Source organism: Melopsittacus undulatus, chromosome 5 (genome assembly GCF_012275295.1).
Source record: "Melopsittacus undulatus isolate bMelUnd1 chromosome 5, bMelUnd1.mat.Z, whole genome shotgun sequence".
In the NCBI taxonomy this organism is placed as follows: Eukaryota; Metazoa; Chordata; class Aves; order Psittaciformes; family Psittaculidae; genus Melopsittacus; species Melopsittacus undulatus.
The window spans coordinates 64432629-64447734 of record NC_047531.1 but is presented as its reverse complement, the minus strand read 5'-3'; the positions used below and the strand labels follow the sequence as shown (position 1 = coordinate 64447734).

Below are 15106 nucleotides of genomic sequence, written 5' to 3'. Positions count from 1 at the left end.
TTATACACCATACAAGTACTGCGCATAAAGGTGTTACTGAATTCTGAAGTATTAAAATAATTTTATGAGTAAAAACAGTTTTAAAAGCCTAGCAAGTAAAAAAAATGGAACTGCAGATGTGTAGAATTCACCTAAAGAAAGTCTGCAGAAGGAACAGTGTGTACCACTGAATTTAAGCCTCATTTGTATTTGGTCTTCATCTGAAGACCAAATCTTTTCCAGCCCTAGTATAATGAGTGTATGTATGAGTATAGTGAGTGTAACCTCTGGGGAAGGGCAAGAATAGAAGCTGGGGATTTCTGACACCAAGTGGAAGGCTCCTGATCTGCCTAAAGGTTTAAAACTATGAAACAGGTTCTCTGCCCTCAAAACTGAATAAGCAACAAATGTGTTTTTAAGCAAAGCATCTGTGCCTACAAACCATGCAAGATAACCAGGAGTGAGCAGTAAGGACTGAAGAAGCAGAACTGCTTCTAAACAAGCCAGCTACAAATCACTTCTGCCTTGTGCATGGCACTAGGAACTTACCTTTATTTTCAGAACAGAATCACTGTGAGTGTGAGTCTTGGATAATTTCCTCATGATATCAGCACCAGTTACAGGTCCAGAAGAGCCACCAGCAGGTGGAGGGCGATTAGCTGTTCCTTCCAAGAGCATTGTATGCTCACTGACAGTAGCTGAAACAAAGCAAACAATTTTTCTCACTTGCATATATACAAGGAATCAAGATTATTTATTATTAGGTACATTTATTTACAAGCAGTCATAAACTTCCAAATTCTGGTATACACAGCTTCTAGGGAATTTTAAGACTAATAAAAAGACCTCAGATACGGGACTACTGGATTTTGTCTAAAATCTTTTTGTCCTTCCAACATCATACAGCTATTGCTCTGTGCTGCAAATCCAAAAGCAAACTGCCAAATTTCACTTTCTTTTGCTGACTCTGGCATGGCTGATCATTTTTTTAATTAATCTGCTTACATTTGCATGAATTCCATCTATAGGTACATGTATACAAGGAAGCAAAACCGCCACTTGCAAAATTGTTGGTGCAAAACAGAATACAATGGGGGAGGGAAATTAAAGGTTTTCACTAGTTCTAATAGTCTAATAGTCTGCTCAAGCAAAGCAAATATTTTAGAGACAGGGGCAAAAAAATGTCCATCATACTGTATGATTACACAAAAGTTTCACACACAAACATCTTTGGATTTTTTCATTTTAAGCTACCTGCTTAAGATAACTACTACCTGGCAAAAATCAAATAAAAGGGTTGGATTGAAGCTCTTCCTGGGAGAGTTCGTAGAATTTCATGTTACATTTCCTACCTAACATCAGAAGGTCACAACAGAATCCTAATTCCCAGGTAGCAAATAATTAAGTTGATGTGTTTTGTGCAGTAAAAAACAAGACAAAGCATATGATGAAAGACAAGTGTTCTGTTTTGGTTTTCTCCAAACTAATAATCATTATTATAATACTGTAATTGTAAGCAGCAGCTTCAAAATGAAGACAATTCTAAATAAGAAGCTTAATGATTCTAAAAAAGAAGACTATAATGCATTCAAGCATTAAAACTAAAGAAGTTAGAAATGCTCTGACAAGAACTAGTTTGACACTATTAAGTTTTATGGAGAGAGAAGAACACAAAAATACCTGCATCAAATTCAAACTCCGCTCCATCAGCACTTGTGTCACTCTGAAGACCCCCTCCATTGTCTAATCCAAGTCCATCCTCATGGTCACGGCAGGCATTCATCTGTAATTTCACTGGCTGAGTTGGTCTGTGTAAGCTAACTCCTTTAAAGGCTGGGGTCACCACAATGAACTTCATCCACTGCCTTGCTAAGGCAACTAGACCTTTCTTTAAGGTTACTAAGGCAGGAAGACCATCACTCTTCAAAAACAAACAAACAAAACAACAAATGCATATCACAGCATTTTAAAGTAAAACAGGGGGAGGAGGAAGGGGGGAAGAAGGGAGAAGGAGGGTATCAGAACTTCCTTAAGTCTTTGAGCTCGAGAGGCTTATGACAGATACAAGAAGTCTTAGAGCTAAGTGGTAAAAATTATAGCTTCATTGAACACCCTAAACACATTCATCTGCATGACTTGAGGATCTAGCCAAAGGGACCAAAATAAACAACAGGAAACAGGTTTATTAAATATGAAACAAAAAGTACTTAAGTAATTATTAGGCTTTGAACTATGGCCTAAAATTCACAACAGCACTAGATTGCCTGTAGAAACAGAACTGAAATTAGTAAAATGAGTTTTTTTCCCCATTCTTGGTAAGCAGTATTTTAAAAACATAAATGTGAGGCAAAAATAGGGATTGTTTTGACTGCACCACTGAATTATGCTTAAGAAAAAAGCTTCGAATCACACAGGGCTATTTCTGCCACAAATTGTGCTATTTCTGATCACTGGGCTCTCAGCTGAATATGTTGAAAATGCAGTCTTTAAATCTGACAGCTGTGGAATTGGATTATGAAAATGACACAAAATCAGGAAGAAACACTCCTCCTTATGCCAAATACATTTGTTCAAACAATTCTTCACCCCTACAAAACACATATTCATATTCCAAAGGAATAAGAAAAAGATTATAGATACTTAAGCCTTAAAGTTTTTACAACTTTAGCTCTTTTCTTAAACTGTCTGCATTATTTAAGTATTTCTAAGACATGAAAAGTAATTTTGAGGATAGGATTTGGAATAAGCTAACAATGCACTTGCCTTATTTCAGATCTATTCAAGTTTAAAATTACAGATGCAAATTTTTACTGCTTTACTGCTATCTTTAAGGAAAATAAAATCTGATTAAAATGACATTAATAATTTTAAAGACACGCCTTTTAGGTTTATGATTCCTCATGTATTTACTAATAAAATCACTTGATGAAAAATTTTGCACATACACAGGCCAAAACAAAACCAACAGATCTCACAGAAAATGAAATGAGAGAAGCAACATTTACTCATCAATTTCAGGCTATGCACGATTTTGTGTTATATTATCTTGTTTGTTAACTTTCCTTAATCTGTTACCTGCTTTGAGACATTAAAATTGGTACATTTGAAACTAACCCACTGAATTATTTCCATTTTTACAGGGTAACTCACCATGGTGGCATCCTCAATAACAGAGTAATTTGCTTGATGAAGGTAATGGTGCAATATATTACACAGTAAACAAGAAGGATTTTCTTGCAAGAAACGAGCCACTTTAGTAAGCCTGTTGTACTTGCTCCTCAGAGGAAAGTGCACACTTTTATTCTAGATTAAAATATAACAATTTTTCACATGTGAATATGCTTGCAAACAAAACACACTCATGACCTACAAGGTTTCCCCTATAGTACCACAAACTTCTATCCCCTTTTGAACCTCCACAACAAAGATTTGCCTCACAAATGCCTACCTTATTTTTAGAAGTGTATGTGAAAAATCACACTTGATACTTACTTATACAAAGTAATAAAACAAAAGGCTGGATTCAAACTGCAGACTTTGCAAACTTGCTTCTGAACTAATAAGACATAAATGTACAGCAAGCTGAGATTTTGAAAGAAACTATTCATTCCCAGTTATAGAAAAACTAGGGACTTTTCTAATGTTTAATACTAGGAAAGGTCTGGGAAAAGACATAGGAAGGAAAGTAGCAGTAAGAGACTGCTGTAAATGATGACTTTTCAGTACAGCAGAAAATTAATTCTAACACTACATTGGTCAATCTTATAGCACAAGACATGATCTCATCAACGAATAGCACCTCAAAACCTTCCCACTAGAGGGTGCCAAGTAAACGAACAGCAGAACACAGCTTACACACGAAAAGCTCATTAGCAAATCACTGTTAACACTCAATTTGTCATGAAAGCTCTACCAATCCTGGTTTTCAACAGAAAATTTGTCTGGTTTTTTTGCTGTGTTTCACCCTCACTGTGCTAGTCCTCCCTCTAACAAATGGGTCCAAAACATAATGATGCCACACACAGCAGGAGCACAAAATTCACAATTTCTCCTGAAAGATACCCTGAATATTTCATAATTCAACATACCTTCACATTTCATAAAATATACTAGATACTACAGCCATTATTTCTCATTCTTCATTTTCAAAAGGCACAAACTCCAGTTATTTTACCCAGAGGTACACTCCTGCATAGAAGCACAAGACTTCCTCACTGAAATTTAGGTTGTGTACAAAAATCACAGGTAGCAAGTTGTTGTGACCACTTCCGGAAATAAGGGCTCATAACAGGTTCTATAAGTTTGCCAGTGAAAATATCCATAATCTTTAATGTATATACTACATAATACACTGCTCTGCTCCGGCTACTGACTTTATAAATGTCATTTTACCTCTAATGCTTCTGTCATAATGCACCCCATAACGGCACAGATTCGCAGGGTTCCTTCTGTTTCTAGTTTATTTAATGAGGATTTCACTTGATCAATAGGAACAAGCCAAGCACCAACTGCAGGTGTTGCAGTACTCAGGAGGTTCAGCTGCCTATTGAGAAAAATGAAAATAATTGGGTATTCACATTTAGCATCAGCAATTAGCAAGATTATCTAATGCTATTATGAACGACATTGAAAAAGGTGGATTGCAACAGAACAATGTTACAGACTTTTTGCCCAGAAAATGACAACTTGCAAAAAAGTACCTAAGGCAGGTTTTGTTTTACTCACTCACACGCTCATGGCTCCATCCACTGCTGCTGCTGCTACTCCCTCATTTTCCCATTTGTATTACCTACTGAAATCAAGCAGTTTGAAATTCTGGCTGAATTTCAAATTTCTGATTTGAAATCACTGACTAAATCCCACATTAACTGTTACACAATAGTTCATGAAGTACTTTTGCTGAAGGGTTGTGGTAAGAATATTAGCAAAACCACAAGGAGCATTTTCTAATTTATAGCTCTATACTGAGATTAAACTACTGACAGATAGGGATATTTGGCTTATTCTATAAACACAGGATGAAAAAACTATCTTCAAAACATTTATTTTGAACATTGTAGTGCAATGGAAGAAAGATAATGGGTTAAGCATCAGGTTGAATACCAAAAGAACTGAGTGGTTCTCTTCTCTAGCATTTCTCCTACCCAAAACAACCACCCTCCCCTGCCTTTCTCCTTCGTACATTTCAGTCTCACTGGAAGATTTTTACTCTTTCTAATTTTCATTGTTGGGGTTTTTTTGTTTTGTTTTGTTGTGGGTTTTTTTAGTTCTTTTTCTTCTCTTAATCATGTGTAAAAAATTTCTACCAACACTTCCATATAAATGACAACAATGAAAATTTGAAGCAAGACTTACTGTGATATATGTAAAACACAAAATTTTCATTTCCAGACAAGTGACAAAAATTATTGAAGTTACAGTCAGAATCTACCAAACACAGGTGCAATTTAACAAAGCAGAAGTCGCACTTTCTTTCAAATCAGGTAAAATTATACCTTGAAAATACATGGGCTGGAGAGCGCACGTTGGTAGGGGCTGCAAAACTAAACCAAATTTCTTTGATTGTTAACTTCATGCTGCAAGAATCTGGAGGAGGAGGCATCAAGGGTATATCTTTTTTTAGATCATCAGATTCAACCCCTTCATCCTTAAAAAAGGAAACACAAAGTCAAAAGCGAAATTGTTTTCCAAAGTGATTGCGTGACACTGACATTCCATGCACACTGCTCATCAGAAAGTTTCACGTGTATTTAGGAAAAAAAAAAACCAAACCCCATGAAACAACAAACTAATGCTGTCCACCAATTCTCCCAAGATAATACCAAGAGACCTGCAAAAAGCTGACGGTTTATTGTGCGAGTAGACAGCATGAATACAGTTGAAACAAGTTAAATTGTTAGATTTTTTATTAAGGTTGTTAATCACAAAAAAATAAAAAAACACAACCCCCCCAAAAAAAAACACACACAAAAAGCCCAACCCAAGACCAATCATTTCTACATAGTAGGTACGTACCTGCTCATCTGAAACTGAATTTCCATTAATATCTGAAGAGGGACTTATTCTATCACAGGGAAGGTTGTCATCAGACACATCAGTATTATAACCACTACCAGTTGGAGAATCTGAAGAGTTATTCGATGCAAGCAATCCACCTCTTTCTGTATCTCTTGATTTACCCATGACTCCAAACGTATTATAAAATACTGCCCCAGACTGTCTTCCTCCTGTAAAAGCACCCATATTAAGACTGTAAGCATCTGCTGTGCGTAAACATCTATAAGTTATGTCCCATGGAAAAGATCTGAACTGAAGAGAAGAAATATATATGATCTTGGTTAAACAAGATGCATTACAGTTCTACATAACAATTTATCACTACAATTTTTAGACAATCATCTAGTTGTAGAGCTTTTCATAGCTTGTTCAAAGTAGATGAAGAGTACACACATGAAGACTATTTTTAAACACTATTCATGAAAAGAGTATCTTGGATGACAGAAAATACATATATATTGCTTTCTTTTTCTTTCTTTTTGAAGCTAGCTTTCCCCTTTCAAAGCACCTAAATGCAGACCCTTATTGTGGGTATGACTGAAAGCTCATGATTTAAGCAAACAGTGAAAGTATTGCGTTCTACCTTCACTTTCATTTCACTACCCTCACTTTCAGTTCAGAAATTGCTGACACCAGTTTACATGGAATTATTTCATTCATTATTATAGTAGGTTTGATGACTAAAAAAGGTCCTTTACTGTACAATCTACTATGTGATATTTACAATAGATGTGTACTGTTCAGTGTTACCCACATTCAGCAATTTCTAATCAAATTGCTAATCTAAAAAAGCAATAGAATTGTTAGTTTCAGGAAAAAATAATATAAAGCTTTACCTTTTATAGTTAAAGGTAAGCTTTACCTTTTATAAGGTAAACTTTACCTTTTATAGTTAAATAAGCTTTACCTTTTATAGTTAAATTTTCAATTCCACACTCGAACATTATCCAACCCCACTTCTCTTGACTAGGCCCAATTCGAGTTACATCTGGAACAGCTTGTTGATCTGTTTCATCCACAAAAGCAAACTCATCCAGTTCTTCCAAAGTAAAAAGAACTTTTGATTTCCCAAAAGGAATTGCTGTTATTGCACAAGTTCCAATATCTGTGATAACAAACACATTTATCACTTTGTTAGAAAATGAAAAATACATCCTCAAATACCTCTTACAATGTTTTGGGAGTGTTGTTCCTTTAGTATTCCTCAATACTGAAAAAGGGAAGGAGAAAAAAAGGCAAGAAAGAAAAAAAAAATAAATTGAAACATGGGTAGAAAAAAAAAGCATAGGAAGAGGAGGAACCACCTTGCTCCTGGTATATTAATACAGGCAGGAGTTATAGCAGCTGACTTTAATTCATGGCCTCTTGAAGGAATCTCCTTAACACAAACAAGAAGGAAGACAATTGGTTAGGTCTTATTTTAGTTTTATAGCCATAATTAGTCAAAAAACTACAGCTTGTCATGCTGAAATTGCCAGTACAACAGGCACATTATACTTATCTTGAGATTGTCAGCAAGTAGTAAGAAAGCAAAGAAGTGTAATTCATTCCTAGCATCAGGTGACAAAAAATGGTAGCTAAAGAGAGATTAACTGGGAGGAAGGGAGCCCAGGACTGAAATTTGCCAGTGCATGTCAATATTTACAATGCACACACCAACTGCTTAGAAGTTATTCTTGATAGGTTTTCACTCTGCCTACGTTTAAATCTAGCACTTTAGCAGAATAGCTGAAAATAATTCAGAACAACCATCCCACACTTCTCAGAATATATGTAAAATTTCCACATTCAAGTGCCTTTATATCTGAGTTGATAAAAAACCCCACAACCAAACAAGATCAAAGTCAACTATAAGCACTTGCTTCTAGGAAAATTACATTTCCATAATCTAAACAAAAAAAGGCTTACCTGTTGTATCAAGGCCTCTAAGTTGCCCATGAACACGATGGATGTTCAATTTTGCAGCAATTTCTTTTCCTTTTTCTGCACCAGCATTGGATTTCAGTGAGCCAGAAGACTGAGGCTGCATTTTACTGGTTTGGATGTAACGATCAAATGCGACAGAATTCCTCCCAGTTTCTGCACTGCTTGAAGTCTCCTCAACTATACCCCTTTGAGTATAGGGGAGAAAACCAACCACAACAATAAAGCGAATCTCAGATAGACATATTTAATTTGATTATTTTTGTTTAAAATTTTAAGTGACATTGGCCCAGCAGTGTTAAAAAGAATGCTTTGTAAAACAGAAGATACATATGCTACAGTAGAAAAACTAATTTTATCCTGCATAAGATTAGGTAAGAAAAGAGTTAAAACTAAAGTTCCAAAATTATTTCAGAAGGATTTCTCCACTTCTTAAAGGAACTAGTTAGATGCTAATTTCTAATACAAAGATGACACATTTTATTGCTTAACTAAGACATGACAACTTTTTCAAATACTCTTCCAAACTGAAAAAAATTGGCATCACTGTAAGTCTTCCAACTTAAGAAGAGTGAGCCACGAATAGTAACATGTAGTATACTTACCTATTCATACGGACTTGTGTAGCAATTCTATCAAAACACAAAGCTACTAATGAAACATGAGTCACAGTTTTGCTAGAAGAAACTCCTGGGGATTCATCAACAGATGCTTGTAGTAAACACAGGTTCACCTATATGCAAAATTTCCCCAAAGAGTAAAGTAATTTAGAAAAACATGTTATATTAAGATACATCACTAATTTCTGATACAATCTGGTCTTATACTTCTCAATAAAATGAAAAAAATAAAAGGTAAACCCATCCCACCTAGAATATGTAAAAACACAATTTAAAGACATGGCAGTCAGTTACCCCTATAGCAATTGGTAGTTAACTTGCACATCTACCATAATAAAATTGAGCAGCTCCAAAAGAGCCTATCCTTTACAAAACATTAGTTCTCTAGCACAAATACATTGCTTCACTTAAACTTTTGGGGAACTAATAATGCAAAGTAAGGGTAATTTGGGAGGCACATGTCTACTAATACATAAACAAAAACTTGTTACCTTTGGTACAGTAACATTGGCCTGAAGACCTTTAATTGTCACATTATCTTGCTTAAGTGAGAGATTAGTCTGTGCTGGTCCCTGGTTTGTTGTTCCTGTAGTGGTAGTATCTATTTTTGTTCCTCTAATATCCTGCTTTGAAGATAACTTGCAGAGGGGAAAAAAAAAAACAACAAACTAACTTCATTTATTCTCACTGAAACTCAGAGCTCCTAAGCTAAAGAGTAACAAGATAGTTTATTAGTATTGAAACAGCAAGAGATTCCAACATCATTTAAAGCACAATACCACGATTTCTAGAAAAAAGACTGTAGCACTTATAGATATGATAGAGGTCTAGATCTATAAGGGTAGCAATGACATTCTGCAATAATCTTTCTAATGACCAAATTTCAGCTGAAATTTTAAGTCCTATATATATAAATTATATAGAACAACTTATTATGAAGTAAATAATTATGTAAATAATTGTGAAGTCTAATAAATCATAAAATATGGATATGGTCATTAACTTAGACAGAACTCTTAATTCTGTAGATACTACCATACAATTATTTTCAAGCTAAATTAATTTTTTAAGCTATCAGATAAACTGCAGAAAAAACACATGCACTTTCACAACTTTGTATGAGGTAGAGGAAAGTTCAAACTGTCTCCCCAGCTACTGTAAAATAAGAAATTATGTATTGCTGATATGAATAAAATACATAAGGAACATCAGTTGTAGTAATTTCTAAGAACAGAATGTATGACCAAAATGCACGTACAGTAGGCACAAAATAAAAATACATATGTACTCCAAATTAATACAGCATTTCCCTACATCTCAAATCACTGAATTCAATTAAAGCTTTCTTTATTTAAAATATAGAAAACAATATTACTGCAAATGTTTGCGCATTTTTCTTGTTCCCTTACTTACATTTTCTGAGAAGCTTGTCTTGCTGTTCTGCACAGCATCTCGAAGAACTTTGCAGTGCAGATCATCAACGATTGCTGCTGGGTGTCGAGTGCTAGCACAATGCACCATTGCTTCTATATACCTAAGAGAGAAAACAAGCCCACAACAGACCATATAAAGATCCAGTTTCACATGATGGAATCATCAATAATGTTTAAATTAACACTACAGAGAAAAAAATAAGCACTGACAGCCATGAAGGAACTTCACAGGTTAGCATAATGTTATCTAGCTTCTTCATAAGAAATACAGAATTACATTTATGAGCCCTATTGTACCATCAGTCACATTATTCAATCTTTTTACCTAAACCTTTGCTGAACAAACCAGCTTTGATTTTGGATGATTTTTAGCATAATTAACACTGCAGTAGTAGAAGTAAAATTAATTACCTGTCCAGTGCCTCAGCTACAAGAGGAGTCAGAACTACATCTACAGTTCCTTTTACTTCTACTATTGCTGTTGTCCGTGTCTGGAAGACAGGGTGATCCAAAGTCCATTCTTCCGTTATTGTTTCATCATCTGTATTTTCTGCTGATTTCTTTTCCAAAGGAGTATACGGAGTACTAAACAAGTCAAATACATATTAATAATCTAGGTTTGTAAAAGAAATACAGAAGAGTCCTGGCATCATTTTAGTTTCCATTAAAATGCTTATAATGGCAGGTTTCTTCTACCACAATGCTTAGGAAGCACACAAATATAACGCCAGGCAAAGGCCTTTCCCTAGATTCAAGTTCAGCTTCTGCCAATGCAACAGACACTTGCCATAAGCATCTCCCAAATTAATTTAAATTAAGTTACAAATCATAATCTTGAACATGGTACAAGCGAAATCATTTAATGCTTTTTTAGTGTAATTTTTTTCTGCCTAAACCCAAACATTTCATAACAGAGCACTGTTCTAAGATAGATCTGTACAGAAAACTACTGCTACAAACCAAATTTTGGAAGGGCTAACAAGAGCCAAATTATTTACCAAGAGTATCAGAAAAATCCTACTCTTTAAAAATATGCTAATAATATTATACAGTATTCAACTTACTTAGATGTTGATCCTGTAAGCTGCATGCCTCTGTCCAGTAATGAACTGGCTGTGAGACCCTGTTTAACAATCTAGAAGTGCAAAGAAAATAAAAAAAATACCTAAGGTATCTTCAAATAAAGATTCTCCTTAAATTGTTTTTCTAACAAGAATCTCTCATATGCACATGCTACAACAACGTATACAGAAATTCCTGGGCTTATTTTTTTAAATTATCTGAGAGATTAGGTTACAAAGTTTTTACATAGATAGTGACAAGTTGCTTTAAAAAAAACCCAAACAACTTCAAATACTAATCTATGAAAGATTTGCATGAAATCAAAGCTTTTACTGCAAAGTAGTAACAGATAAAGTCCAGAGCTTAGACACCTATTTTTATATAATTTCCATCTTTTTTCATGCGTTATATAATCCTTCATGTATTATATATTTTTTTCACATATTATATATATTTCATGTATATATATTTTTCATGTATTATATAATTTCCATTATTTTTCATGTATTTCATTTCAGCTTCCTTAAGCATGTATGCTCACATCACACGAGGAAAACAAAAAATGACAAGCCCAAACATTTACAAAATATTTTTGTTTTAATTTGAGCTTCAATTTTATTTTGAAATAAAGCATTTACTGCCTAGATTATACTTATTGGTATTAAGTGTACTGCTATTGAAATTGTGTGTAACACATTTTAAACAAAACTCACATAAATAATCCTTCAGCTGCATATCACTCAACAGGCAGTATTTTTAAGTGCAATAATGATAATTCAGAAACATATACACAGAATTCTGTCTTCTCTATTCCACAACTTCCCAGCCACATAGACCCACGACACAAAGTTAGAAATCCAAGGTATTCCTTAACTAAAAGCAAAGAAGTTCCAAACTTCTCACAGCTTTATCTACACATCTGGTGTGCTAAGCAGTTTCAAATGGTTTCAAATTCTTATTTCTTTCTCTACTCCTTTTTCCTCTACCTTTCATACCTTAAAAGTCGGGACAGAAAGTTGCTCAAAAGAGGACGAACTTTCTTCACTTGTTGGCGTGTCAAGGTCTAAAGGGCGATGTAATGAGGATTTTGAAGTTCTTTTGTTAGTTGGATGCTTTACTGACCAGTTGATCACCTGATACTGTGTAAGGTAATTTTGGTAACATGCCATTACAGGCTGCTGGGAAGTTATTTGCTCACGTTCCACAGTCTTCTCAGATTCCATGACATATATATTTTCAACATGCTCATCTTCTCCTCCCAGAGCCGAAACAAATGAAGCCTGTGAAGGATGAGTCTTAATTGGCAATGTTTTAACATCTTGATTAATTTCTCCATGGACTGTGCTTGTTAAGGGTCCTTCCACACTGTGATAAATAGACCCTCTACTATATTCAGTTTTCTGAGCTTGCTTTTTTCTCTTCTTCCTCCCTGGGTAGGTACCTGGACCTTCATCACTACTTATTGGCTCAAACTCTTCTGCTGCAGAAAAATAAGCTTCACTATCAGCCATTGACATACTGGAATCCATTGAGCGATACTGATGAAATGAATTTGAATCTGCAGATGGAGTATATGGAAAAGAACCAAAGCTCCTCCTTTGCTTTGGGGAGTCCAAGACATTCTCATCACTGCGAGACACATCACTGCTGAACTGCACACCAACTGGAACAGGCTGCTTGTCTCCATAGAAGGCTGCCGTGAGGCTTTTGGTGCTCCCAAGCCGTGTGGAGCACACGGATGCTTGCCGTTTGAGTGGAGACCTCAGGGGAGACTGACCCACAGGCTTTTCCTGGGTGCCAGGGGATGCAGGGCTGCCCCCTGCACCCTCAACAGCAACACTGGAAACAAAAATTAAAGGTTCATTTGCTTATTTTCTTATTAACAATTCACTTGTTTGCATTATAGCAGCTATCAAATGCCTCAGTGATTCCATGACTTTCTATTAACAGAGCAATTATTTCATTAATGCTGATTACAGACTAAATTCTGCCACTTGTTAGTCCACTTTTCTACATATAGAGGAAGTAAAAATGAACATTAATGGCAAGTACTGCTGTCTCACTGAATTTTCCACCCAGATCAGGTAACCAGCCCCATTAGAGATTTAAATTTGTATTCAAACTAGGAAATGCATTTCAGTAGTACCATTAGAAAATAACCAACACATTATAAATTGCCGAATGTAAGGTTTTTTTCTGTCATAACATGTTCAAGAGTCAAATTATACTTCCACCTAGACAAGGAGTACTAACCTTCCATGACCATCTTCCCTTTTTGCACCAGACAAGAACTCCTTCTGTCCCACATGATCCTCAGTAGTTGATGATGGGCTGTCCTTCTCACCTGCAAGCAAGGGGAGCGCAGCACTAGAACTACTTGTTTCCTCTGAAGATGATGAGGAGCTATGGGAGCGCAGTGGTACTTGTAGGCTCAGATGTTGTACTTTTCTTTCTGTTTCTATACCCATAGATCTGTAATCCCAGTCTTTTCTTTTTACACCATTTGCTTTACCTAGGATCAGAAACAGAAAAATTGAACATCTGGCAACACAACTGCAACAGTCTCTTCCCTGCCCACTGAAATAAAAATTTGTGTTAAATAAAAGCCCTAGTTTTGAAATGCATACACATTCTAATATGTTGTACTAACAAAACTGAATAAAATAATATCCGCAAACCATCAGATTGTCTTGGTAGACTGCTTTCTATATAAGTAGAACAGATGCAAGTTAAAAACTTCTTACTCAGAAAGCAGTCACACATTAATATAAAAGTTCCATATATGAAAGTGACTGTCTGCTCTTAGAAAGGCCCATGCCACTACATGAGTTTTTGCTCAAGAGCACAAGTACTACTCATTAACCAGAATTGGAAAGACTGTAAACATTAATGTGCAGTTGAGAAAATAGCTTCTAGGCAAAATCAAGTACGATGCATTCTCACCATCTAAAATTTTAGGAATCTCCTTCGTAATTATCCATTCTCCTGGCTGCAGTAAAGACTGTCCATAAAACATATCAGATGCTGCACTTGTACTTGAGAAAGCAGAGCTGCTTGAAGGTGTCAGTTCCTCAAGTTTGAAAAAATCTAGTCCTGTTAACGTGCCACCAAAGAATCGACACCCACCAAGACAGCCACACTTGTTCTTGCTTCTCTTGTTCCTCAAATTATCATCGGGCCACAAAAACCACAATCTGTACAAACGCAGAAGAACAGAAAACAAAAACATGACCATGTCACCCTTAGTACGTTTAAATTCAGTGACAACAAGATTGAGAGATATCCCTCTCTTCTATGTGAACTCCTATTTCACCTAGCATGAAATGAGTAAGATTTGTACCTGAAACACAGATGTCAGACACAAAATGAAGCACCAGCTTCACAACGAGCAAATTACAAATGTATATTCAGTTCTCAGGCAACCACGCTCAGGCAGAAATTATGTCCACCTGCCATAACACAAGCTTTCTCTCCGCAGAGGCAAGCACTGCAAACACACTCCAAACTGGTGTAATGTTACTTATGCCAGAGGCAACTGCTCTTTGGGGAGACACACAAATCATAGTCACACCAGGCATCTTGTTCACAGATGCTCACAGCTTGCTTAGGACTCTTTAAGCCTTTTTTCAGTGTAGCCTCAGAACAAGAGACAAATTTGATTCCCACCTCTCTCTTACCTCTTAGTTCGGTTATCATGTGTTTCTAAGAAGTGTCTCTGCACTTCATGTTTAGTAGGATGATCTGCAGCCAAAGCGATGTCAGCAGTGATGAGCCCCAAGTTGACAGAGCCAGCTTCCAGCCAGTATGCCCTTCTTAATATCGGCTGAAGACCAGTTCTGCAATTGTTCACCTGCTCAACATATTGTCTCAGTTGAAAGTCTTGAACAGCAGCACTTACACCTGCTCCAACAGACTGGTTGTGGAGGTTGCAGTTTGCAATACGTATAGCACCCATCTGAAAATGTGATTTAAACCATGAACTCTGATCAGCCATGAGTGAAACAGAGAAAGGGTAGCCTCAAACCAGTTAAC

At 35.9% G+C, this 15106-nt stretch overlaps 1 protein-coding gene across 1 annotated transcript in view; it reads right to left on the bottom strand.

The window, feature by feature from the left end:
- Window positions 1-15106, bottom strand: part of BLTP1 (bridge-like lipid transfer protein family member 1) — a 117778-nt gene that overhangs the window by 51280 nt on the left and 51392 nt on the right. Inside the window, exons 25-41 of the mRNA XM_031043599.2 lie at window positions 14752-15029; window positions 14018-14268; window positions 13328-13586; window positions 12070-12913; window positions 11077-11147; window positions 10424-10597; window positions 9993-10113; window positions 9071-9217; window positions 8565-8692; window positions 7945-8147; window positions 6944-7141; window positions 5995-6206; window positions 5475-5626; window positions 4372-4522; window positions 3130-3282; window positions 1660-1900; window positions 529-677 (exon numbers count right to left, since the gene is read on the bottom strand). Of these exons, the coding sequence (XP_030899459.1) occupies window positions 529-677; window positions 1660-1900; window positions 3130-3282; window positions 4372-4522; window positions 5475-5626; window positions 5995-6206; window positions 6944-7141; window positions 7945-8147; window positions 8565-8692; window positions 9071-9217; window positions 9993-10113; window positions 10424-10597; window positions 11077-11147; window positions 12070-12913; window positions 13328-13586; window positions 14018-14268; window positions 14752-15029 (3732 nt within the window). The remainder of the gene's footprint in view (window positions 1-528; window positions 678-1659; window positions 1901-3129; window positions 3283-4371; window positions 4523-5474; window positions 5627-5994; window positions 6207-6943; window positions 7142-7944; window positions 8148-8564; window positions 8693-9070; window positions 9218-9992; window positions 10114-10423; window positions 10598-11076; window positions 11148-12069; window positions 12914-13327; window positions 13587-14017; window positions 14269-14751; window positions 15030-15106) is intronic.